The sequence below is a fragment of the Schistocerca cancellata genome, chromosome 6 (assembly GCF_023864275.1).
Source record: "Schistocerca cancellata isolate TAMUIC-IGC-003103 chromosome 6, iqSchCanc2.1, whole genome shotgun sequence".
In the NCBI taxonomy this organism is placed as follows: Eukaryota; Metazoa; Arthropoda; class Insecta; order Orthoptera; family Acrididae; genus Schistocerca; species Schistocerca cancellata.
In genome coordinates, this window is record NC_064631.1 from 106,479,693 (window position 1) to 106,507,136 (window position 27,444).

A 27,444-nucleotide genomic window follows, 5' to 3' on the forward strand; every position below is an offset into this window, starting at 1 on the left:
GAGGCATTTTCCAACAAGAAAACACTTGTCCACAACAACTATCGTAATCCAACATGCTCTACAGAGTGTCAACATGTAGCCTTTCCTACTCAGTCAGCAGATCTGTCTCCAATGGAGCACATATGGGACATCATCTCATATCACAACTCCAGCATCATCCACAAACAGCATTAACCATCCTGTATTGACCAGCCAAATGTAATAGGCATGGAACTCCATCCATAAACTGAATTTGGCATGTGTACAGCACAACGCATGCAAGTTTGCAGGCTTGAATTCAACATTCGGGTGGTTACACATTTATTACTACAGCAGCATTTCACATTTGCAATGGCCTACTTTGCACTTACATTAACATGTGATCATGCAATGTTAATTACTTGAAGACATTACCCCAACAAATGTATTCCTGAAATTTCATTACTCCTCAATAATTATTTTTTAGTGTTGAGATTTTTTTCCAATATTGTAATTGCCATACCACAACTCCCTGCTCTTATGGCAATGGCCCCTTTTCAAATGTTTCACTCCACTGCTGATTTTAAAACATTCTCCGTTAGCGACTCATGCTGCCCATCACATTCATTTATTTTTTGATCACATTGTTTGGTCATGCATGTTTATTTACTGTCACACCTGAAAATTTGCAATTGAACTTATCTATTTATAGCCACACCTCCTACTTCTTGCTTCTTTACAACATTTTCTTACCATAGTTCTAACCTCCACATAGCTGTCTATATAGCACCTACCATTTATTTCTGTTATAGCACTCTGACAATAAATTTTCACCTTCTGATTTTCATCTTTTTTAAATCATTTTTCCATCATTCCTTTTGTCACCCAGCCATCCAGTCAAGAATCCCTGCTCTTCCTACCTGTGTCAATTCTGAAAATTCTCTTTTGTCCTAGCAAAACTCCTACCATACATCCTATTTCTTAAATCTTGTCTTGCACGTGATATCCCACATAATGAGCTTATCCTTAAAATTGGCATCTCAGGCTGTCACCTATCCTATTGCTAGAATCTTCACCTCTTCCAATTCCATCAATCCCTCTCCGTCACTAATCTGATTTCCATAATTATACAATCCAACTCAAAGCATCCTTGACAGCTTCTATTTCCTTTGCAAGACCCTTTCACTCAGACACCACAACTTCATGATGCTATCATTGCAGTAGAAACACTTGCCCTTAAACAGTTGGAACAACATTTGCAATTCCATCTGAGAAAGCTGTCCCAACTACTCCTGCCCGATCTGACACCACTGTGAATTTGAAATTCTTATGTACCAACATCTCCGAAGCACTATGTTTCCCAATGTCTTCCTGATACCAGATTCAATACCTCTTCCTAATTCCCTACCCAACCAAATCCTGATCCATAATTATTTCATTTTTGAAAGCCAAATATGTTAACAAATCCCGAGGTACTTCTATCAGTATTTGTGTGGCATCATCCAATGCCAACTTATTTATAGGGCTTCTGGAGCAATTCTTCTTAACTAGTCAACACCTAAAACCCCTTCTCTGATTCAGGTTGACTGATGACATTTTCATGATCTGGGCTCAGAGCAGGGACAACACTTGCTCTCTCATTTATAAGCTCAACACCTACTCCCAAATCCACTTCACCTGGTTCTTCTCAATTCGATGAGCCTCCTTTGTAATCTCAAACTCCTCACCTCATATGGCTCCATAAATACATATGTTCATATCATGCACACCAACCACCAACAGTACCTTCAATCTGACAGCTGTCACATGTTCTATTTCAAACAGTCTCTTCCATACAGCCTCGCCACCCATGGAAGCTGCACCTGCAGTGGAAAGCAGGAGCTGTTAAAATATACTGATAGCCTTACCACAGCCTTTTCTTGATAGACAGTATCTATCCAGCTTATACACAAACAGATCTCCCATGACATCTCCTCCTCTGACACCATTAAACATCTAACCATCCACCAACTGCCATTCCTCTGATCACCCATTTTCAAAAGCTCAAACACTTCCTTCATCAGGGCTCTGACTACATCCGATCATGTCCTGAGATGATGTCATACCCATATCACCCAAAGTAGTGGTCCACTATCCATCCAACCTACGGAATATCCTAGTCCATCCCTTCTCCAATCCTGTGCCCAATCCTGCAGCTGATGTGTCATTCACTTTTGTTTGAACCAGGTGCAATACCTGTCCCATACACCCACCCACCACCAACTACCACAGTCCAGTCACAGGCACTTCCTATTGTATAAAAGGAAAGGCCATGTGTGAAAGCAGTCATATTATATATAAGCTATACTGCAATTACAGTGCAGCATTCTGTGTGGGCGTGACAAGTAACCAACTGTTCACTCACATGTATGGCCATTGCCAAACTGTGACAAACAACAAACTTTGTTTCCAGTTGCCTGACATGTTGGACATCACAACACAAATGTCCTCAACAACTGTTTCACCCCATGAGCTATTTAGTTATTCTGAACTATGCAGGTAGGAATTTCTCTCCAGCATATCCTGCACCCTCACACTCCTCCTGGCCTAAACCGCTGCTAACCTGTTTCCCACTGCCTCACCTTACATTGTCCCTTGTCTCTCCTGTCTCTGCTATTCTTTTCCTGTTCAGATTGTGAACTGCCATCACTTACCAATAATTTTGGGTTTGATTGAGCTCTAATTGTAGATAATTTTTAAATGATTTATTTGGTGGAAAAATGAAACTGGCTACTGAAAAATGGAAAATTATCGGTTTTTTATAATGAGTGGCATCAATCATCTGAAGGCTGCTGATTAGCTCATAGTATTTCAACAATTCTGTGCTAATAACACAACTTCACTTACTGATTTATCTCAGAGAAAAATGTTTTACAGAAAATTAATAAAGCTGCTGCAATCAGCAGGTTGAATACTATGACATAAATAATAAAGTTACATAAAATATTACATCATTAAGAATTTAGCAATTTAGAGTATGCACTGCATAGCAATTTAGAGTATGTACTGCATATGTAGTACACGCACAAATAAAAGTAGATGAAAAACAAGAAAGAAATTGTAATTTAAAAGGAGTAGAATAATATCAAATGGAGTAAGTCCACTCTTTTATGTTTCAAGTATATTTTATTGATATGATCATTGCAACTTTGAGAAGCCTTTTATGTCCTAAAAATATTCAAATTTGTCCATTTCAGTAGATTATTTCATAACGTATAAAAAATTACATTGACGTCAAAGCAAGGCCAAGAACTTTTCACTGTGATCTTGTAATAGCAGTTTCCTTACCCCTTTGCCATTAAAAGTTGCATTCACAAGTTTGCCTCTGTGAGACCAAGATGAAAACCACATTGTACATGTATGTACATCATATGGCCAATTTTGTAAGTCAAGATCACAGTGTGCCATATAGTATGTGTAAGGCAAGCAAGTTATCTTCCCTGTGGAGTACAAAGTACACTCAGTGCTTGGAAATTTTGCAAGAGAGAAGTCTAGTGCACTCCTGGAACAAAAATATTGACATAACTGCATGTAATATAATCCACAAAAGTGTAAATGTAAAATCTGAAGGCATATACGGGGTGTTCAGAAAGCCTCTCCGCAGTGCCGTATGATTGTTAGCTGTGCATACCGTATGATTGTTCACCTGCCTGGTTACTTCCCTTCAAGTGGACTCTCCCAACATTCCACTGTTTTGTTTATCTCAGCCAGCATCAGTAGTATCGTTGGTGTGTGTTGGTATGTGTTGACGTGAATGTTTAAGTTTAGTTCCTTTGTCCGTTCATTTCATTTTTGTCAGTGTTAAAATGCTAACCATTGAAGAATGTGAGTTTTTAGTCGAACAAGTGTTCAAAGCTGGTGGTAAATACAGAATTTCAGTTCATCAAACATTTAATTCAGTTTTCCCAGAGACAACAATCCCACATCGCGATACTGTGCGAGATTTGATTAACAAATTTCGAAGTACAGCTTCAGTGACAGATGCACCGAGAAGCAATCGTCCTAGCATTTTGTCTGAGGATAAACTACTCGATATTTCTGATGAAATGTCCATGAGTTCGAACAAGTCAGTAAGAAAACCCACCCAGGAAATCAATGTTAGTGTTGGAATGGCCCACACAGTTATAAGGAAAAAATTAGAACTTTTCCCATACAAAGTGACAGTTGTGCAAGAACTGAAAAATACTGATCATGGCAAGAAATTGCATTATTGTCAATGGTTCAAAAATTTTGTTCAACAAAATGGAAGGGATATTCTTAATGAAATGCTTTTCACTGATGAGGCATGGTTTCATTTATCCAGGTACATGAACTTACAAAATTCTCGTATGTGAAGTACTGCAAATACATTGTGTATGTATGAGGAACCACTTCATTCTGTGAAAATAGGAGTTTGGATTGCAATTTCTAGGTGTCGGATTGTGGGTCCCATATTATTCAACAAAACAATAAATGCACAACGATACTGCAGTGAGTTTCATTTTGGTATATCCACTGCAGCATACGGCACACACAGCTAACAATCATACGGCACTACACAGAGACTTTTTGAACGCCCCGTAGTTGGCACTACAGTAATTGACATCACAGAAATTTCTCAATCAAGTTAGTGAAAATTCTTATTTAACTGCATAATGAACAATACAAGGCATTTAAAAAAAATGTTGCAAGGAAGAATTTATCATTCTGACATAATTTAACACAGTCAGATTGTTTACAACAAATTCAGAGATTTAAGTAAAATATATCTATGAAATTTGTAATGCTCTATGATCTTCTATAATAATAATAAATCTGTAAAACTGTCATGTCTGTCTGTTTAAACAGGCTTCTCCAAAAACACCAGATGAATTTTCATGAGGTTTTCGCAGGGATCTTGAGCATAGCTTTGGACACCATACAGGCTTTGGTTGATCACAGTCAGATCTGGGAAAAAAGATATTGTGATTTAAACAATGGAAAATCCAGGACGGAATAATGACAGTATTGTGAAAAGGATAGATTGCTACTCACAATATAGCGGAAATGTTAACTCACAGATAAGGGGAGGGGAGAGAGACCGTTGGCAATCTTTCTGTTGTGCCTAGCTGCAACTCAACATCTCTGATATATGGGGCATAGCAATCTATCCTTTTCATAATATTGTCACTATAATTATTTAAAGTTTTGTTTGTGTGTTTGAAACCACTAGTCTTCAAAGCTAAAAGAACAATTTTCATGGGGTTTTTGCAGGTAACTTGAGCATAGCTTTGGGCACTGTGTATGCTTTATTTCATCAATATCAGATAACAGGGAAAAATATACCATAATTGAAAGTTTTATCCATACCAATATTATAAATGCAAAAGTAACATTGTCAACATTGTCTGTTACATTTTCACAACTAATCTGCTGAACCGATTTTGATGTAATTTGGTAAGGAGATAGCTTGAAGTCCAAGGAAGAACATAGGCTAATTTAGAAAGTGTGTAGTAAAAAATACTTATTCATTTGAAGAACATACACAAATTACAAAAAAATATTTACTCTTTGAAATAGCTTTTTGCATATGCTGACGCATCATGAGGGCAGCTGATGCTATTGTACATACAGTAGCTTACGTACTCAACATCACTCATCGTAAGAAAACTACTGAATAGTGAGCACAGCCACGGGTGACACTTCAGATCAGATGATAAAGACCATTTGATAAGATTTTGTGTTTAGGCCAGTTAAAGACAATGGCTGGATAGACAGGAAAAACCAAACTTACAATACATCTGAAAAGGAAAGGCTACAATTAATGTGTTTTATAAGTTTTGACTTATGATAGTGAGACATCAACTCTTAATATCATCAGCATCAAAGAACTGAAGGGAATTCAGCAGATAATGGGGAAATGTATTTTGAGGAGTTCTTGAAGAGGCGGAAAATGGAAAAAAAACTGATCAGGAAAGAAAGTTGGAGAGCATAATTATGATTTTAATGAAAATATACCTGGAGAAGCATTCCAGGCAGCACCTCCATAAGTTATTCAACCTCCCAAATTTCTACAGCCGCACCAGGGCACCATTTTCCAATCCCCATCATACCCACAGTGTTACTCCTCGCCCACCCCTCATTGCACGTAAGTGCTGCCTAGTTCACCTTTTCAACTTGCCACACTCCACAAAACTCCCTACCAACACTCCACAAAATCCAAAGCCAAAGCATTCCCACAACACTGTTGTTAACCTTTCCATCAAAACGCTCAGCTCCACAGAAATTTCCTATCCAAAGGCCTCACCTTTAACCCTATACCCAAGTTTAACCATGCTGGACTTGTCAACACCACTCTCCTTCTCCTGATCCCTGTAATGGAAGAACTTCTTTTCTGCCAGTATCTCCAATCAAAGCCAACCTAATTCGAACATTGAACACTGCCTCTCCCAGTTCATTCCCAGAACCTCTTCCCTGAATCCAATTCCCTTCTCATCCCTATGAGACCTTGCAAACCCATCTTCTACATGGTCCCCAAAATCCACAAACCCAACAATCCTGAACATCCCATTGTGACCAATTATTGTGCCCCCATTGAAAGAATTTTGGTCCTCATTGACCAACGCTTCCAACCAATTGCTCATAATCTAGCCTCTAGTGTCAAAGATACCAACCACTTCCTTCATCGACTCTCCATCATCCCCACCCCTTTATTTCCTGAGTCCCTACTTGTCACCATTGATACCACCTCCCATACACCAACATCCCTCATGCCCATGGTCTTACTGCTATTTAACACCACCTTTCCCAATGTCCTTCAGACTCCAAACCCACTAACTCATTCCTGATACACCTTATTAACTTTATCCTAATCCGCAACTACTTCTTCTCTGAAGGGAATACATACAAAAAAATTTGCAGCTCTGCCATGGTCAATTGCATGGCACCTACCTATGCCAACCCGTTTATGGGCCATCTAGAGGAGATGCCTTCCAAAACACCAAATCCTTAGCCTGGTTCAGATTCATTGATGATATCTTCATGATCTGGATTCGGGGCTGAGACACCATATCTTCATCCCTTCACTATCTCAACAGTTTCTCCCCCATTCTGCTTAATCTGGTACTCCTTAAACCAGTGTGCCACCTTCTTACACATTGAGCTCCTCCTCTCTGATGGCTCCATCCACACCTCTGTCCACATTAAACCCATCAACCACCAACAGTACCTGCATTTCCACAGCTGTCATCCCTTTCACACCAAAAAATTCCCCCCATGCAGCCTAACACCCTGGAATAGCATATCTCCAGTGACAAGAACTTAGGAAACAATTTAATAGTCTGAGTGCCAGAGTGGCAAAATTTGTCAAGATCATTGTCCTATTGTACATCACACAGTAAACTGTCATTTTTGAGAGCAAAATGTGTGAAAATTAATGCTCCTAGGGAAAGGGTGGTTTCACTGACACCCTTTATGCCACCTTTTGAGGCCTTTCATTGTTGATTTTGAACGGTGGTGTGTCTGAAATATTTTTCTCAGCTACTCATAAGAAACCCATGTCACTGTAATGTTAGCCAACTGACCTCCATTACAGAGGTGAAATATGAGTAAGAAGTGGTGTGATGACCTTCCCCTTGAGAGACATATCCACAGTGGCATCAGGCAGAATTGTGGTGAAATGTCTGAAGCATCATTGAGCCCCGAGGGTAATGGCACAGGATGCCACACTTTTGCATCATTACAGAGGAAGGGTGCAGACACCTGTGAGCCAAATTTCAAACTTCTGTGTCACAATGGGAGACAACTATTGGGGGTCTGAAAAAAGTGACCCTTTAATTGTGTAGTGCAGTGTATATTGTGTAGCTGATGTGAGGATTTCAAGTTCCTTAAAAAGATTTCTGCATGTGACTCTTGGGTGACTCCTTTCATGATTCTTGTGGCTCTTTTATGTGGATATAGCAATTTTTTTAGCTAGTGACTGATTTCCTCAAAATATGATTCCACATTCCATAATGGCATGAAAATAACCATAATAAGAACATGTAATAGTATCCATATTTCTGTAAGGGCAAACATGCATAAGGCATAAGTTGCAGAACACACTCTTTTGCACAGACCCAGGATGGGGTTTAAGGGCACTAGCTTCCTGTCGATACGTGAGCCCTGTTATTTTGGAATATCTACCCTATAAAGCTGGTCACATAGTTTGCTAGAAGTTGGTGATGATGATGATGATGTTTGGTTTGTGGGGCGCTCAACTGCGTGGTTATCAGCGCCCGTACAATTACCCAATCTTTTGCTCAGTCCAATTTCACCACTTTCCTGGATGATGATGAAATGATGAGGACAACACAAACACCCAGTCATCTCGAGGCAGGTGAAAATCCCTGACCCCGCCGGGAATCGAACCCGGGACCCCGTGCTCGGGAAGCGAGAACGCTACCGCGAGACCACGAGCGGCGGACTCTAGAAGTTGGTGGAGCACTTGCCTGCGAAAGGCAAAGGTCCCGAGTTCGAGTCTCGGTCGGGCACACAGTTTTAATCTGCCAGGAAGTTTCAGTTTTTTCTCCTACTTCTTCATCTTCAGAAGTTGTGCAAAATTGAATAAAATTTGTTTTGCTGAAATTGATAGAAGGATCATTTATATCAAACCTGTTCAGCTCCCTTTTTTGTTCTACAAAAAATTTTTGATGCACTTAGTAACCCAATAATCTGATTTAAGCAGATTTTCTCTTACTAACTTTTTAGGAAATGTTTCTTCAAATAGACTTGTAACCTCACTGATAAATTTGTTAAATTTGGACAAGAGCATATAAAGAAGACTAGTCCACAAGCTGTACTTGATGAAAAAAGTTCTCCATGGTGTGTCTGTTGATAATCCTCATATTTTTCCAAATTAAATTTACTTTTCTCTGTATATTTGCTTGGCACATGGTGAGAAATTATCCATAATGATCAGAGAGGCCATTTATAATATTTTGACTGTTAAATTATTACATGTATCCTTGTTAATAAATACATTATCTGTTAAGGTACTAGAACTGGCTGTCACTCTAGTTGGGTAGTCTACCAGTGATACTAAGTTGTAAGAGCACATCTGTTGTTCAGGGTATATTCTGATTCTATTTTCTGTTAAAGAGTTCACATTAAAGTAACCCATTACTGTGAATGATTTTGTTTTTCTGGATGGGTGGGACAAGAGTAATTCAGTGTGCCTCAGAAAACCATTCAGATTTCTGACAAATGGCCTATAAATTAACAGCACAGTGACTGTTGCACTATATGCTGTTATCTTGATGCTGCTCACCTCAAAGTGTTGTTCAGCACAGTACTGTTTTAAATCTACAGATTTATATAGGATGGCACCACAATGGTTGACACATTTCAGATGTACATAGATTGTGAAATGGAAACAGGACAGAAAAAGGGAAATAGTCTATAAAACTCTGAAATATGCCATTTATTATCCAAAGGCTAGAAGCTTTTTTCTTCAAAATTATGTCAGAAAGACAGCATCTACTTAAATTAATGCACTGTTCTAAGTGCTACTGCAAGTTTCCATACACATGCCTCTGTAGATCACCACCAGTAGTCTCAAGTTCATCAACAATGGCTCATTTGAGTTCTTGAATCTTCACTTCACATCTCCAGAACACACGGTATTTCAAGACTCCTCATACCAAAAATTTTGGACAGTAAAATTAGGTGATCAAAGAGGTAAGTGATGTCTCCAAAATGAGAGAGACAGCACTTCTGAACATTCCACAAACAATGGCCATGCTGTTTCATGCAATGCAGGCTGTTGCACCATCTTGCTCAAAGTAAAGAACCTACAGGTCAATGCCAAGCTGTCAAAAGCATAGTTGAACTAAGTTTTTCAACATAGTGATGTAATTTTCTGAATTAATAATCACTGTTTCTCAGTCTTCATCCTAAAAAAGAGAGAGAGAGGGAGAAATATATGGGCTTGCAACCCTGAAACAACAAAGCCATGCCAAACTCTTGTTACAGCAGAGTGCAATGGTTTTCCATGCAGCTTTTTAGGATTCACTGGTGACCAGTATTGCAGCTTCTGTTTGTTAATGAAGCCCAAAAGATGGACAGACAGGAACAAATTATTCAAGAAATCACGTTTTTACTTATTAAATCGTTGGGGGTAGTGGGTTAGTGCATAATGTAACTCTTGCTTCCTTGTTTCTGGGGTTATGTTTCTCAGCAATCTGAAATTTGTACGGATGAAATTTGGTCTCCTTAAGTATTCAGCAAAAACTTCTGCAGCTCTTCCTTAAAATACGAGACTGCCAGTGTGCCAAGCATTGAGAACTATGTTTAAAAACTTCCTCCACACTCTGCAAATTTTGGGTGTGCAGACTGCTCTCAGGGGACCATACTTCCCATTGAACACACTATCATTGTCTTCAAACTTCTTCACCCAAGTCTGTACAGTATTCTGATGATACAGACCAACATTAAAGTATCATCAAAAAGAATGTTGTATTTTAGTCACAGGGTTAGTTTTGAAATAATGTCAAACTGAGGTAACACAATGGTATAAGTACCAACACTCTATTACTACTTGCAGATGAAATGGCATTCTCTCCTTTACTCTTCAAATCTCTACAGTCAGTACAAGCTACTGCATATGTGTGATGTTCAAGGCCAAACTGTGTCAGTTGGCTCCATGCCACCTTATATAATACACCATTTTTACCAAATATTGCAACTCCACCTTCTTCCATACTAATTCTGAATTTCATTTGCAATGTGATGTTCAGAGAAACATAGTATATCAGGTTCATTTCATAACCTTCATCTTTTAGATGTATTACCAGTTGGTCTATTTTATTCTTCAGATATCTTAGACTTTGAATATAGATGAAGTTTTAGTCTCATTTGCCTTTCCTTTTGTATTATATTTGGAGCAATTGCTTAGAAACATGGTTCCAGCTACATGTACTGATTCTGAACATCTCAAAAATCATATGGTAGAGTGAAACATATGAAATTTGTAGGTTTAAGCTAAATGAAAATTTTAACTGGAATGCACATATTGAATATTTAAGAAATGCAATATACAGTTTTCCATTTGCAGTTAAAATATTATCAACTGCCAATGATATGAATACTCATGAAATAGCATACTACTTATTTATTTATTTTTTTCTGCATTTATTTCACCTGGCAAGCATACTATAGGTAAGGCTTCCACAGCCAGTGCCAAGATGATTGAAATTATTATGAGTGTTGTACCACATCACTGTATTACATATAAAATATTACAAAATTTAAACTATAAAACGAACATTTTGACTCTAAGTGAGTGACATAGGTGTGACCACGAGCTCTCATTACAATGGCTTTCTGAAGGGCAAGACAGATTTTACTGGAGGAAAGATGCCCCTATTTATTAGAAAATATCAATATGCAAGACAGATTTTACTGGAGGAAAGATGCCCCTATTTATTGGAAAATATCAATATCAATACATCATATGTAAGCAGGTCAGCACATAGGGGAGACAAGGAGGCCAGTTAGTACACACATGGCAGAACATGAACGTTATTTGTGATTAGAACTACACATTAAATTGGCAATAGAGAAACACCACCGTAGCTGTGGACAACCAATGACATTATGGGAAGTGCACATACTGGTAAAACAGTTGTGGCGATGTGAATGAAAAATATAGGAGGGGACTGAAATTACTAAGCAACCTGACAACATTAATAGAGAGGACAGCTACAAACTTCTGGTGACTCGGTTGCCAATGATCCAGGCCCAACAGGCCATGAACAGGTGCATAGCAGAAGTCGCACAGGGCAATGGACGTGACACTCTTAACAAATAGCTATGTAGCTACTGTCAGTGTATTTCCATGTACACCAGGAAGAAAACATGCACATCAGAAGCCAAGTGCTGCTTTGCAGACAGGCACCAATGATCAACAAGCCAAACAGTTCATGAATAACCTCATTCCTACCCTCTCCCTCTCGCAATGACTACCCTATTATAATCTAGGGCCAATAAAGTTCCAGAAATGTGACATATCGATACCAATAGTTTGTACTTAATAGTGGTGCCTTTCCTCCAGTAAACCTAGTCTTACTCAGAGGAAAGTCACTATAATGTGGCTGAAATGTTGGTTTCATAATTTATATTTTAAAATGTTTTATACAATGAAGTGATACAACAGTGAGGAGAAATTTAATTATGTTACAGCTATTTGTAATCGCTAATAAAGTATGATATTATTTTCTGGGGAAGCCTGAGTAAGTGTTGTGTGTAGTGAAGCTTCAGAAAAAATATCATGAGTAAATTGAGAGCTGTCATATCAAAGAAGGCCTTTATTGGGGATTGAAGAGGTACTGGTTGGACGTGATAGCTATAAGGAGAACTAGACTCAAATATGAAAATTATATATTGCTTGTTAACACAGAATTGTAATTAAAATGCTCTTCAGCCCAGGGAATCATGTAATCCGTTATTAAAAAGTCTACAACATTTATCAGTTCCCTAACTATACATCTACAAGGTCATCTGTTTATACAACAAATCAAAATTATTCTTAGAAACTCACTTTGATCATTCATATAAAGAAATAAACATAATTTTACGTTCTTGCTTACTAATTAATGCTATATGCTTTGACTGCCAAACAAACAAACAAACAAACAAAAAATCTGAACATGAACATAGGTTCACTGGGATGATAAGAAGAAAGGGCTACATGATACTCTGTTACAGAACTGTTATGACTCAGTGAAAAGGCTCATGAAGGATGAAATGATATTTGAGCTGGGTGTCATTTATCATTAGCCATATTATGTAATTTTTCAGCAAAAAATTATTAATCTTAACATAAAACTGATCCATCTCATTGGTTGCAATTTTATATCAGTGGACTATATCGCTCATTTCTGATATGCCTTCTGCACACTAATCACACAATTAGCTAGTGTACATAACAGGACAGATAGTTCACGGTAAGTATTTTAAGTCAAGTGCAGGGGTTAGAGATGTTACTTTAGATAATGGAGAGTCTTGTCAACAGTTTGGGCTTCAACCTAAATTATACAGTTGAAGATGAGATGCAAACTGCTGTTTTAGTCAATGTTAGGTTCAAATGTTCAAATGTGTGTGAATTCCTAAGGGACCAAACTACTGAGGTCATTGGTCCCTAGACTTACACATTACTTAAACTAACTTAATCTAACTTACGCTAAGAACAAAACACACAACCATGCCCATGGAAGGACTTGAACCTCCGGTGGGGCCGCACGATTCATAACATGGGGACATGGGGCCTCTAACCACGCGACCATGCTGTGCGGCTCAATGTTAGGAATGGGGGAGAGGGGGGGCAGTGAACTAAGACACTACCAATACAAAAATGACAGACTTTGTCTGTGAATCAAATCAGGTCATGAATAGAGGGCTACCCGAGGTACAGTGGACATAGTTGAAGTATCTGTGTGCCAGAATAAATGAAACAAAAATGCAGAACCAAAGACTGATAGCTGTATTGGTAAACAGGTGATCTGATGGTGTATTACAAATACTTCATGCACTACACTGCAATGAACCTTCTCAATACTACACTGGTATTTATCTGGTGCAGCAAGCTCGTGGTCACACCTATGTCACTCACTTAGAGCGTTTTATGCAGGCTGACTTGGTGGTAGTTTTATTGGATAGTAATAATGTCTCTGGCATGGTGTCAAAGTCAGTATGTATGACAGGCAGAATTATTGTTAAATTCCTCCCCTCTTTCCCCTTGAAGCAGCACTTTGGCCTGGAAATGGCCTAAAGGATGGTAGGATCCATAGACTGCGGGGCAGAGTGGCACTGTGATGTCTACCAATGTGTCATACCACATGTTGACATCAGGTTTGGTCAGTTGTGGCAAGTTTAGAAGTGGAAACATGTCTGCAGGAGGGAAGAGAGTAGTTTTGGCACAAATTGTAGGGCTTGCTAAGATGACAGACATCAGAACCGTATATGAAGAATTTTACACTGCATCTACTACCTGCAACTACATTGATTCCTTGAATGGCACAGCAAAATCCAATGACACTCTGGGTTTAGCCAATGGGAAAAATTTGCACCTGTGATGGCTGGTTATGGATGTGTGCATGCCAGACCAAATGGTGTGTTCAATGGTGGCTTCCATGCTTGCGCCTCCTTACAGGTCACCCCACATGTGAGATGAGAAGCATTTGCAGGATATGGAGACCGAATGTGAGTGAAACAACAAGTTAATATTATTCCCCCTCAGCTGTATGTGGTAGCACACTGTCTGTGGTATTCTGATGGTGGTGTATTGGAGAGAATATCATATATATCAGATCCATCCTTTTGGCAAAGGTTCCAATCGCCTTTTCATTTCTTTTTATTTTTTTTGGAAAAAAAGAGATTTTGCATAAGGGCTGCAGCAATAGCCCCTTGTAATATTTGCACTCTATATGTTACTCAATTCAACGAAGCATTATTTCATGACCGCCTGGAGCATTTGGTGACTTTGGCGAGGAGCAACGCCAAATATATGAGTGCTTTCACAGCCGGAGTATGTTTTAACAAAACTGCATAGCTAGCTCATCTTGGCAAACTGCCTCATCTTAATTTATGGAACAAGTTATCATCACAGCGTCTGAAGCATTTGAAAACTATTGCTACCTACACTTTAGCCCCTTATACCAGTAACTAAAATGAGAATAGAATTCCTTGGTGCATCAGTTTGGTATTTTGATGCTCATTCAGGATCGTGCCATATCTCTAATGACTGGTCAGTACGAGTAGTGCTCAATAGCACAAAATATTTGCAATTGTTCAAGAAATAAATTGTCTCTGGAAACTTAAGTATTTTTGCTGTTAGTGTAGATCAAATTTTGCAACATCACAGGAAATGTTCAAAAGTTCTGCTACTGTCTAAAAATTTACTGGTGTCACACTGAATTATTTGGATGAATTTGTTTGATATTTACTTACAAGGACAATAAAATATTCATAAAATTCAGAGTGCAGATCTAACATTGAAATTAAATGTTTCAACTCTACGAAGGTCATTCCACATGAAAGATACAGCTGCTCTTATCTTTCACATTATTAGCAATATGCCAAAAATAGACTAATGAAACTTCCTGGCAGATTAAAACTGTGTGCTGGACTGGGATTCAAACTACTCACAACCTGCCCTCACAGCTTTACTACTACCAGTACCTAATCCCTTATCTTCCCAGGTTCATGTCCAAGTCTTACACACAGTTTTAATCTGACAGGAAGTTTCAAATTTATTCTGGAACAGAGTAATAAGGCACTGCTCATTTCTTCAATGGCACAGTCACAATGCTTGTCTTCTGATGTGAAGGCAGTGCCAGTTAACATACTTCATTACTTTTTAAGTAAATCTTTTCCTGTTCTTTAATCAAGCTGTAAATAAGCAGAACAATACACAGTAGAAAAATGATATGTTAACTCCTCCATTTCAACTATAGAGACTGAACATCACATTTTGATAATAATGAACTATTTGCTTCACTGTTACGAAACTCATTCATTGTTAGTGTATTACTATCGCCGGCCGTGGTGGCTGAGCGGTTCTAGGCACTTCAGTCTAAGTTCTAGGGGACTGATGACCTAAGATGTTAAGTCCAATAGTGCTCAGAGCCATTTGAACCATTTGTATTACTATCATTATTATTTCTTGCTAATATCAGAGCCATCTTACATCAGTAGGCTAACAGTAGAAGTGGCTGACAACTAATTTCCAGAGTGTCATCACTTTTCTCATAATTGTGTTCAAAAATGACCATCTTTAGTTTGTAGCCAAATCACTGTCAACTTCAATGCAGAAAATTAAAGGTATATTGTCATCTATAAGAAATGTGGTCTAAACTAAAAAAAATTAAACTCCACCCAAACAGGCCATGAAGGCCCAACAGAACCGACCAGCTGCCAGGTCATCCTCAGCCCACAGGCATTACTTTGATGTGGCTATGTAGGGGCACGTATTCATCACACCGCTCTGCTGGCTGAAGACTGGAACCTCTATTTCTCAATCATGTAGCTCCTCAGTTTTCCTCACAAGGGCTGAGTGCATTCCACTTGCCAAAAGTGCTTGGCAGACCAGATGGTCACCCATCCAAGTTCCAGCACAGCCTGACAGCACTTAACTTCGGTGATCCTATGGGAACTGGTGTTACCACTGTGGCAAGGCTGTTGGCCATAAGAAATGTGTTGATGTAGTACAATGGAGGGCATCACAGATGCTCAGCTGTTAAGCCAGAATGATGTTTCTGTTACAGAAAGCAAAATTTTAAAAACATTAAAAATGTGACCAAACCTATGACACTTTCAAGAGAAAGCTTCCACATTCCCCATTCAGTTATAAATGACCAGTGAATATTTTCCAATTCACTTACTATCTTTCTATGCAACATATACTATGCAATGACACTGTACAACGTATCTCTCAATTATATCAGAGTATTTTATTTGCAGGAAAGTTGTTGTGTCTTTTTGGTATAGGTTTAAAACACTGAAAGGGCAATTTTTGCATAAAATTTCAAGTCATATTTCCTCTTCATGATTTCACAAACATAAACCGAATAATGACCCCGTGGCATTTAATTCATGTCACTGATGCACATAACTTTAACTCTCATCTTTGCTCCATTGACCAACTTTCTCATTTGGAAGAGCACATATAGGTAAATTTAAAAATATGTATATATATATATATATATATATATATACTCACATAGTGACCAGTGTAATATCAGGTGTCCATATGTCATCACTGCTTATTGTTATATTTTCAACTCCTTCATAAAGAGAAGGAGTCCACGTGAGGTACTGATCAGTCCATGTCTATAATATTATAGAGCAAAATTAGTACATCAGCCCTCGGTTGCAACAAGGAACAAATGAGTATACAATTAGCACTGAGACACTAGAATCTTAGATGAAGTTATCTGTCAGTACTATTATTTTCTAGAATCCAGTTCAAGTATATAGTGAAGTGAAACCACCAAAAAGATATTCTCTCTCTCTCTCTCTCTCTCTCTCACACACACACACACACACACACACACACACACACACACACACACGTCAGCAGCAGCAACTTTTCATCCAATCCATTTATGTTGGCTCTCCAAATATTCACTAATCAGCCAACATTTTTATGTTTTGCACATGTTTGATTTTTAAAAAATAAAATTTGTAGTACAAAGGTTGGGATCCAAGCCAATGTAATTCTTTTTGTTTAGAACCTTCAACCTTACAAAATTTCACAACAGAGAAAATTATAAATTCCTAATCAGTAAAAAGATATTCAGAAAAGAAGGGAAAAGAACTGGTAGGAAACTAAACAGAAATTAAAATAAAAGACTTACTTTACCACAACTGAGTTTGGTGACATAATGGATGATTAATCTCACAACTGCTCCACATCAAACAATCAATCTCTTAATGTTACAAAACTTCCAGATGAATAGTAAAGATTTATACTACTAGAAATAGAGATGTAGATGTAAATAAAAATTATTAGTGAAACATATTTATACACTGATAAGCCAAAATATAATGACCACCTGCATAATGGCTTGTTCTGATTCTGTGTACCAGGGATCCAACAATTTGTTGGTAGGTTTGTGGAGGTATGTAGCATTAGATGTCTCTGCACAGGTCATGTAATTCATATAAGTAATGGGCTGCTGATTTGTGCATGCAGTCATGGCGCCCGATAGCAATCCAAATGGATTCTGTAGGATTTACATCAGGCAAATTTGATCACTGAGACACCATCAAGAGTTCACTATAATGCTCCTCAAACCACTACAACATGGTTCGGCCTCCAAGACATGGACAATTATACTGCTTAAAGATGACATCGCCACTGGGGAAGACATCACGTGTGAAGAGATGCAGGTGGTTCACAACTGTCAGTCTGTCTTGGATTACTACAACAAGTCCTATGAAAGTGCAGCGGAATGTCTCCCATAGCATAATACTGCTTCTCCCACCATGTGTTCAGGGCATATTGCACGTTTCAAACACCATTCACCTCAATGACGGCATTTGTGGAGATGACCATTGATGTAGTGTAGCAAAAATGTGATTCACCCGAAGAGCCAACACATTTCCATTGATTGATGGTTGAATCCTGATAGTCCCATGCCCACTGCAATCATAATTGATGATGCTATTGGGTCAATATGTGAACACATAGAAGTGTCTGCTGCGGAGCTCCAGGTTCAACTATGTACAATGAACAGTATGCTCCGAAACTCTTGAGCATGCACTAGTATTGTGCTCTTTCAGCAGAAATGTCACATATCACCATCTATCCTACTTTACAGAGCAGACAAGCCTCTGAACCCCACATTCATGACAGTAGCATGTGAGCATTCGACCAGTTTGCTGTTTTCGAGATAATCATTCACAGGCTCTGCATAATAATCTGCCCTCTGTCAAAGTTGCTTATCTCAATGGATTTCCCTTTTTGCAGCCCGTATCTTTGCTAGGAAGATCTCCCATCCATGTCTGCTCCATTTACGTAGTTTAGTTACCATGTCACATGCCTGCGCAGTGCCACCAGGAGGCATCCAATGGCACGGTGATTGGTGGTCATAATGTTTTGGCTTACCAGTGTATAGTCCCTCCTACATATGGCATGGAACTAGTTTACTGAAATATGGCATACAGAGTTGCCAGTTGCCTAAAGGAGATTGGTTTGAAGTCTGAAACATTTTCAGTATCATTTATTGACCAAATGAATAACTTTTCTGCCTTGATCCACAAAACATATTATTTTTGTATGACTTAGGTTTCAGATTATAAGCCCATTTTCTAGTACATGACTTTCAATGCCGATCTTGATCTGACATGCCATTATTAATTTTTCTGACAGTGTACCCCTCAACTAAAGAACAATGCCTGAAGATGTTATCTGTGACTGTATTACTGTTTCTCTCTAATATAGCTGGGAAGAATTTAATCTTTAACAGGTTGGGGGATCCAACTGGATCCATTAACATTATTTCCCCTGGAGAATCAGTCAAAAAGCTAATACTAAAATCCTCAGACAAAAGTGTTTTTCTAATGTACTGATTTTAGCAGTGTCAAGGCTGGAGAATAAAATCCTACTACATAAAGTTGACCTCTAGAGGACAATAATTACAATTATTATTGCTGATCAACTGACTACTTTGTTACAAAGGGCTACTCAAATACATTAACTATATGTTATCTAATATTTATGATAGTAATAAAATTAGATAACAAAGAAATAGTGGCATGTTTGTTTCTAAATAACTGATGTGTGTTTGATACACTGTTTCTTAATAAAACATAAACTTTTGGCAACAAAGAAACAGGCCAAACATTCATGTACAATCATATCTACAAGTCAGTTAAAATCACGAGACTGAATGACTGGCCAGTATTTATCTTCAAGAGTTGAAATTCTAAGGACTAACAAACAGGTTCATTTAAAAGTAGAAAAATTATATCTAGCTTTTGGAACTGGTTGTTGAGAAATTCGAGGAGACTGGAAAGTGGAGACAGATCACTGAGAGCACAGGTTGAGAGTAACCCACCTTTTGTAAGGAAATTGGAAGACAAAGGAGCAGGCATCAGAGAGAATAAGAGGTCCAAGATAGGTGTCATATGCATCACTCATAAAAGGCTAAAATTACTAAAATTACTGTTCTAGTTCAGGTGCTGTAAGTTGTGTGCCAGAAGATCTGACTCTATGGGTTTTGGTGGTCATATCATACAAATGACCAATACAAGGTTCACAATGACAAGATGCTTAATTATCCAGAAGACACCACTCTCACTAGCTAGGGCCCCAATGAGGATGGTTTGGCACTGAATTATTATGGTGTCTCAATTGTTTAAAGACATTACAGTTGAAACAGATCTGAATTTCTCTCATTTCAATCACCAACCTATCACAGAGCAATAGGATGTTGTGTTTGATGACAGTGTATGACTAAAATTGGATGAAACTTCTGCCTTCCTTAGTGAAATGTTAAGCAGCTATGTCTCTTGAGAATATCAAATACCTTCAGTACCAAAAACTAAAAAATCAGTCATGCAGTGTAAACTATGTTAAGTTCTGAACTATGAACAAGTTATGGTATTTTTATGGGTAGGTATCTACAACGAGCAGACAAAAGTCATGGGATAGTGATATTCACATATACGGATCATGGTAGTATTGCTTACACGAGGTATAAAAGGACAGTGCAGTGATGGAGCAGTCGTTTGTACTCTGGTGATTCACGTGAAATGTTTCCAACAGGATTATGGCTGCAGGATGGGAATCAACAGACTTTGAACATTGGTAAAAGCTGGTGGTAGGGTTTGAGTGTGATGAAAACCCCACAAAGCCATGGACCTAAGTTGTCAACAAGGCACTGTGCAAGCTGGTAATAGTTCCATAATGGTGTGGACTGTGTTCACATGGAATGGGCTGGGTCCTCAGATCAACTGAACCAATCATTGATTGGAAATGGTTATGTTCAGCTACTTGGAGACCATTTGCAACCATTCATGGACTTGATGTCCCCAAACAATGATGGGATATTTATGGATGATAATGCACCATGTCACTGGGCCACAATTCTTCGTGACTGGTCTGATGAAAATTCTGGACAATTTAAGAAAATGATTTGCCCATCCAGATTATTTGACATGAATTGCAATGAACATTTATGGGACATAATAGAGAAGTCAGTTCGGGCACAAAATCCTGTGCTGGCAACATTTTCGCCATTATGGATGGCTACAGAAGCGGCATGGCTCAGTATTTGTGCACGGGACTTCCAAGGGCTTGTTGAGTCCATGCCACATAGAGCTGCTGCATTACGCCGAGCAAAAGGAGGTCCAACGCAATATTAAGAGGTTACCCATGATTTCTTTCACATCATGTATGTAAAATCCATGATGGAATAACAACAATATTATGAAAATGATAAATTGCTACCCACCACATAGAGGAGATGATGAGTCAGAGACAAGCACAATGAAAAGGCCTGATCTTGAACAAGTCACCATCGTTGATGTTGACCTTCAACTTGGGGGTGGCTACATCAGCACATCTGTCAATAATAAACCTACCAACCACAAACAATATGTCCACTTTCACAGCTGCCGCCCATTCCAGATCGAGAAGCTCCTTCCATACAGCCTGGCCACCCATGGTTGTCACATCTTTGTGATGAGCAGTCCCTCTCCAAATGTGCCAAGAGTCCCACTGAGGCCTTCACAGACTGAAATTGTCCTCCCAACCTTGATCAGAAGCTGATCTCCTTTGCCCAGTCTCTCCAGTTACCTCCCACATATCAACCATTCCACTACACAGGAACCCTCCTCTTGTGACTCAGTACCACCCAGGACTGAAGCAACTGAATCACATTCTTTGCTTGGGTTTTGACTGCCTCTCATCGTGACCAACCCCCCCCCCCCCCTGCCCCCCCTCCCCACAAACAAAGACAACATCTCTGTCCATCCACACTCCACCACTGCTCCCAACACCCTGCCTCATGGCATGTATTCCTGCAATAGACCTAGATGCCAGATCTATCACATGCATCCTCTCACCACCACCTATTCCAGTCTTGTCACAGGCATCTCTTGCCCCATCAAAGGTAGGTCTGCCTGTGAAAGCAGCCATGGGCCTACAAACTAAGTTGCAACCACTGTCCTGCTTTCTAAGTGGGCATGACCGCTAACGAGCTGTCTGTTGGAATGAATGGCCACAGTCAAATTGTGACCAAGAGACAGCTGCACCGTCCAGTTGTTGAACAAGTTTCCCAAAAAAATGTGGCTCGGTTCAGTGACTGCTTCATAGCCTGCACCATCTGAATTCTGAATTCTTCCTACCAACACCAGCTTTTCTGAACTGCACAGGTGGGAACTCTCCCCACAACATATCTTTTGTTTCCAGAAATTCCCTGGCCTCAAATTTGCTAGTCCCTCTCCTCCACCTACCTAGCCCCTTTCCTGCTCCTACTCCAACACTACACTTGTCTTCAATTCCTCTTCTCTATTTCTCTCCTCTCTCCCTTTTCTCCCCCTCCCCTCCTGGCTCTACACATAGCAGCACTATACTGACCCTACTGCACCCTTGCATGCATCTTCCCCCACCCCTACCCTGCGATCCCTCTCCTTCCCCACCACGTGGCTCTTCTTTATCCCCACTAGCCACCTCTGATTGTTGCTCATGTCAGACGCAGTTGCAATCTGCAGTCGGGCCACAGTGGCCCGAGACAGTGCCATACGTGTATGAAATGCGCTCATGTGAATGGGTGAGTAGGTATGTTTTCTATGCCAAAAGAAGGCCTTATGGCCAAAAGATTAAATATTTAGCAGTCTTTTCATTGTACCTGCCCACAATGCCTGTTCTATGTGGTGAGTAGTAATCTATCCCTTGCATAATATTGTAATGACTCATTTATGGAATTGAAATGTGGGAAATTACTGCAGTCAAGCATAAAGATAGAGTATAAATTCTTCAAAAAGAAACACAACAATGATTTTGTGAAGCTTCAGTTATTCTGAGTCAAACAAAGAAATCTTCAGGAGTGAGAAATTACTTACGTCACCACAATATATTTATAAAACTTTACAATTAATCTTAAAATTCAAACAGTACAACAATATAAACACAGATGTAAGTATTTACAACACCAGAAGATTGTGATTGTCACTTAGCAATGCACATCAGAAGCATTGCAGATGGCAGTCAATATTATATGGGGATTGAACTGTACAAAGAAGCTTCCCAAGCACTTAAAAAGTTTTAAAAGGAAGTTGCCCTGACACAACTTTGAAGAAATTTCTTGGGGATTGAACTGTACAAAGAAGCTTCCCAAGCACTTAAAAAGTTTAAATGGAAGTTGCACTGACACAACTTTGAAGAAATTTCTTACTAATAAGTGAATGTATGAAACAAATCTACAAAGTAAATCCACTCATATCCAGTACATGAGTTTGAGGTTATTGCTAATATAGGTAAACAGCACTCCTGTAGGATCTAATTTATTAAGTGTACCTTACTAAATGTTTTATTAAGACAATTATGATCACAAACATTGAGATATTTCCCTTTTCTCCTTCCTCCCCTTTAAAATCTTATTACAGGCAGATTCCTCTAATCATGGAGTCAAGTAATAAGCCCTTTCTTTTTAACCTTCCTCAATCTATCCCTCTTCTCTCTCTGAGGAAGAAGCTAATAGTTTCTCTAGTGTTGTGTACTTTTAATTTTATGTGTGTCTTTTACTAGTGCTAGGTATTTCATCTCATGAAAGTAAATACTGGCCAACAAATCAGTCTCATAGTTCAATACTTTTCTTGACTCAACTTTCCTGTTGGTATTACATAAAATTTAAGAGATAGGTAAAACCTGAATTTATTGGTAACTCAAAGTTTTCATACTCCGTATATACTTTTTAAATAGCCTATACTAAAATATTACATGTTTTTTATCACACAGAAGTGATTTTTTTTCAGTATAAATTACATCTGCATACTTCTAAAAATATTTTTGGCTTCTTACCACAAAGGTTTTTCCAGCAACAGTAATGTAATCTTCAGCATTCCCCTACAAATTAATGACATGTTAGTTTTTGTAACTCACTCATTTACAAAAAAAGTTACAGTCTCAAAAATTATCATACATTGGCTGTCAAAAAGTAAACAAATAATGTGCATGTTGTTAGAATATATTTTACATGGACTGCAAATTTTCTGCCCAGTTACTCTACTTGCAGTAACATATAGCACAAGTATTCAGAAAAATTTAAATGAACAAGAAGAAAAATCAAATTATTCAGTTCACTGTGGATCACTACAAATCATGTACATACACTAGGAATTGTTACAGCATTGTGTTAAAATTTGTGTAGGAGGAAATGCACAATTTTCAATGTTATGATAAACATTTGAATGATGTTCAGTTATGGTACAGTAAGGCAGATACTTGAAACAATGGTAGCTGTATATAAATTTGAGCTGATGCTAGCTTACACAACAATTGGAGTCATGAATAATCTGCCAATGATTTGCTTAAAATGAATTTACATGTGAGTTTCATATATTCTTAATCAATTAATGATTCTTGAGGGCATAAAATGATTTATCAACAGAAAACAAATTACCAGTTTCTGTCAAAAAACATGAACCAGTTTACTTCAGGTCATATATTTTCAACAAAATTAAGACTGAACAAAAAATGTAACTGTACATATGATACTAACCTCAGTAATTCAGAAAGGCGAGGTGCAGAGTGCACATCATACACCCCAAGAAATATGAACATCAGCACACTCCCCTCTTAAACTTACTTCTTACTTTGTTACAAATAAAACTGATAAATATTTTGGATATTTTCTGAACCTTCGCTCATGACATGTGCAATTTCAGAGATTGCGCATCCATACTTTTCACAGGCCTGCTTATAGAGGCCACCTGGTTGGCCCCCTGGTGTACTCTGCTGAGTTCCCACAGAAACAGTATTATTTAAACAGTCACAAATGAGTGCTCGGCCTATGTTGTAACCTGTATTACAGTTGTCCATTCAATGTGTTCAGTGCTACATGCAACCTGTACTTCACTGAACCTAACTTTGGCTCCATAAAGTACTACAGTCCATAATTTGTGTTTGCTCTTGCTATAACAAATGTGGTGACAAGTGATGGTTACATTTTCTGCATGTGTTAGTGTCAACACTAAGAAACCAACAAACATCTCAATGGAAAAAATATTCAAATGTCTCATTGCCCAGCAGCAAATTTTCACAGAACAACAGCAGGCTCTCACCACCACTCTCACTCCATTGTCACTTGTGTGTTTGCAGCAGGTTACTTTCCCATCAGTGCAACCATTGCCCTATCCAGCATATAATGAATCAGCTGAAGATTGGGACTCCTACAAGACACAGTTACGCCAACATTTCCAGGTTTTCCCGTGGGTGACACAAACATGTGTGGGGCTTTCTTCCTTTCCTGGCTTTTCCTGTGCGTGTATCAGTTGTTGTGCTACACAGAATTGAAGCAAAGGTGGTTGTTCATGAGTCATGCCAGTATAGCTCGTTCAGGAAGAGCAGTTTCATGTAAAATAAGGGCCCAGGTTTGAGAGCAATGGAGAAAACTATTTTGATTCATCAAGGAGTTTTACAACCATGCACACTGGATTGTAGAGTGAAATTTTCACTCTTGAGTCATCAGTTCATTGTCAGTTATACACATCCATAGTGTAAAGAACATTTTTTACAGAAACCTTTTTACATTGCAAGCCAGCATTCATATTCACTGAGGGTAGTATGAGAAAAGTAGTTGGTAAATTATCTCAAAACCTGGGGGCCTTCAGATGTCAGTATAGTAAACAGACTTTGAGACTGTAAGTACTTGTCACTGTATGCTTAGTAGGTGAAATCATTTCTGCAGATGGTTGAGAGCAGCTGTAAATCCTTCAAATAGAAAGCTATAAATTCAAGCTTGAAGCCTGCATGATCTCAATATGAAAAGGAACCAGATTCTTGAAATAAACATAGTTTGTGTAATGTAGCAAGCATATGAAAGAAATGTAGCATTAAAGGCAGAGACACAAAATATATTTCAAATCAGTTATTAATGAAGAACCAAAAACCGTGGAGGGACAACTGTAACATAAGTGCACATTGATGGAGTTTACATACTGACACAAAACTGCTGATGCAGAGCATCAGCTATAAAAGGCTTATATTAGTCTTGAGTCTGTATTACAAATAGCATTTAAACATAAAGTGTAATTGTTGTTGTTGTGGTCTTCAGTCCAGAGACTGGTTTGATGCAGCTCTCCTTCCTACTCTATCCTGTGCAAGCTTCTTCATCGCCCAGTACCTACTGCAACCTACATCCTTCTGAATCTGTTTAGTGTATTCATCTCTTGGTCTCCCTCTACGATTTTTACCCTCCACACTGCCCTCCAATACTAAATTGGTGATCCCTTGATGCCTCAGAATATGTCCCACCACCGATCCCTTCTTCTAGTCAAGTTGTGCCACAAATTTCTCTTCTCCCCAATTCTATTCAATACCTCCTCATTAGTTATGTGCTCTACCCATCTAATCTTCAGCATTCTTCTGTAGCAGCACATTTCGGAAGCTTCTATTCTCTTCTTGTCCAAACTATTTATTGTCCATGTTTCACTTCCATACAAGGCTACACTCCATACAAATACTTTCAGAAACGACTTCCTGACACTTACTCCATACTTGATGTTAACAAGTCTCTCTTCTTCAGAAACACTTTCCTTGCCATTGCCAGTCTACATTTTATATCCTCTCTACTTCGACCACCATCAGTTATTTTGCTCCCCAAATAGCAAAACTCATTTACTACTTTAAGCATCTCATTTCCTAATCTAATTCCCACAACATCACTTAATTTAATTCGACTACATTCCATTATCCTCGTTTTGCTTTTGTTAATGTTCATCTTATGTCCTCCTTTCAGGACACTGTCCATTCTGTTCAGCTGCTCTTCCAGGTCCTTAGCTGTCTCTGGCAGAATTACAATGTCATCGGCGAACCTCAAAGTTTTTATTTCTTCTCCATGGATTTTAATTCCTACTATGAATTTTTCTTTTGTTTCCTTTACTGGTTGCTCAATATACAGATTGAATGGCATTGGGGATAGGCTACAACCCTGTCTCACTTCATTCCCAACCACTGCTTCCCTTTCATGCCCCTCGACTCTTATAACTGCCATCTGGTTTCTGTACAAATTGTAAATAGCCTTTCGCTCCCTGTATTTTACCCCTGCCACCTTCAGAATTTGAAAGAGAGTATTCCAGTCAACATTGTCAAAATATTTCTCTAAATCTACAAATGCTACAAATGTAGGTTTGCCTTTTCTTAATCTATTTTCTAAGATAAGTCGTAGGGTCAATATTGCCTCACGTGTTCCAACATTTCTACGGAATCCATACTGATCTGCCCCGAGGTCAGCTTCTACCAGTTTTTCCATTCGTCTGCAAAGAATTCGTGTTAGTATTTTGCAGCCGTGGCTTATTAAACTGATAGTTTGGTAATTTTCACACCTTTCAACACTTGCATTCTTTGCGATTGGAATTATTATATTTTTCTTGAAGTATGAGGGTATCTCACCTGGTTCATACACTTACTCACCAGATGGTAGAGTTTTGCCAGTGCTGGCTCTCCCAAGGCTATCAGTAGTCCTAATTGAATGTTGTCTACTCCTGGGGCCTTGTTTCGACTTAGGTCTTTCAGTGCTCTGTCAAACTCTTCACACAGTACCATACCTCCCATTTCATCTTCTTCTACCTCCTCTTCCATTTCCATAATATTGTCCTCAAGAACATCACCCCTGTATAGACCCTCTATATACTCCTCCCACCTTTCTGCTTTCCCTTCTTTGCTTAGAACTGGGTCTCCATCTGAGCTCTTGATATTCATACAAGTGGTTCTTTTTTCTCCAA

At 38.7% G+C, this 27,444-nt stretch overlaps 1 protein-coding gene across 2 annotated transcripts in view; it reads right to left on the reverse strand.

Moving 5' to 3' along the window:
• Window positions 1-27,444, reverse strand: part of LOC126088590 (acetylcholine receptor subunit alpha-like) — a 255,942-nt gene that overhangs the window by 58,706 nt on the left and 169,792 nt on the right. For both annotated transcript variants that reach the window (XM_049906794.1, XM_049906795.1), the window contains exons 3-5: window positions 23,522-23,566; window positions 16,712-16,821; window positions 3,286-3,499 (exon numbers count right to left, since the gene is read on the reverse strand). In XM_049906794.1, coding sequence (XP_049762751.1) covers window positions 3,286-3,499; window positions 16,712-16,821; window positions 23,522-23,566 — 369 coding nt within the window. The remainder of the gene's footprint in view (window positions 1-3,285; window positions 3,500-16,711; window positions 16,822-23,521; window positions 23,567-27,444) is intronic.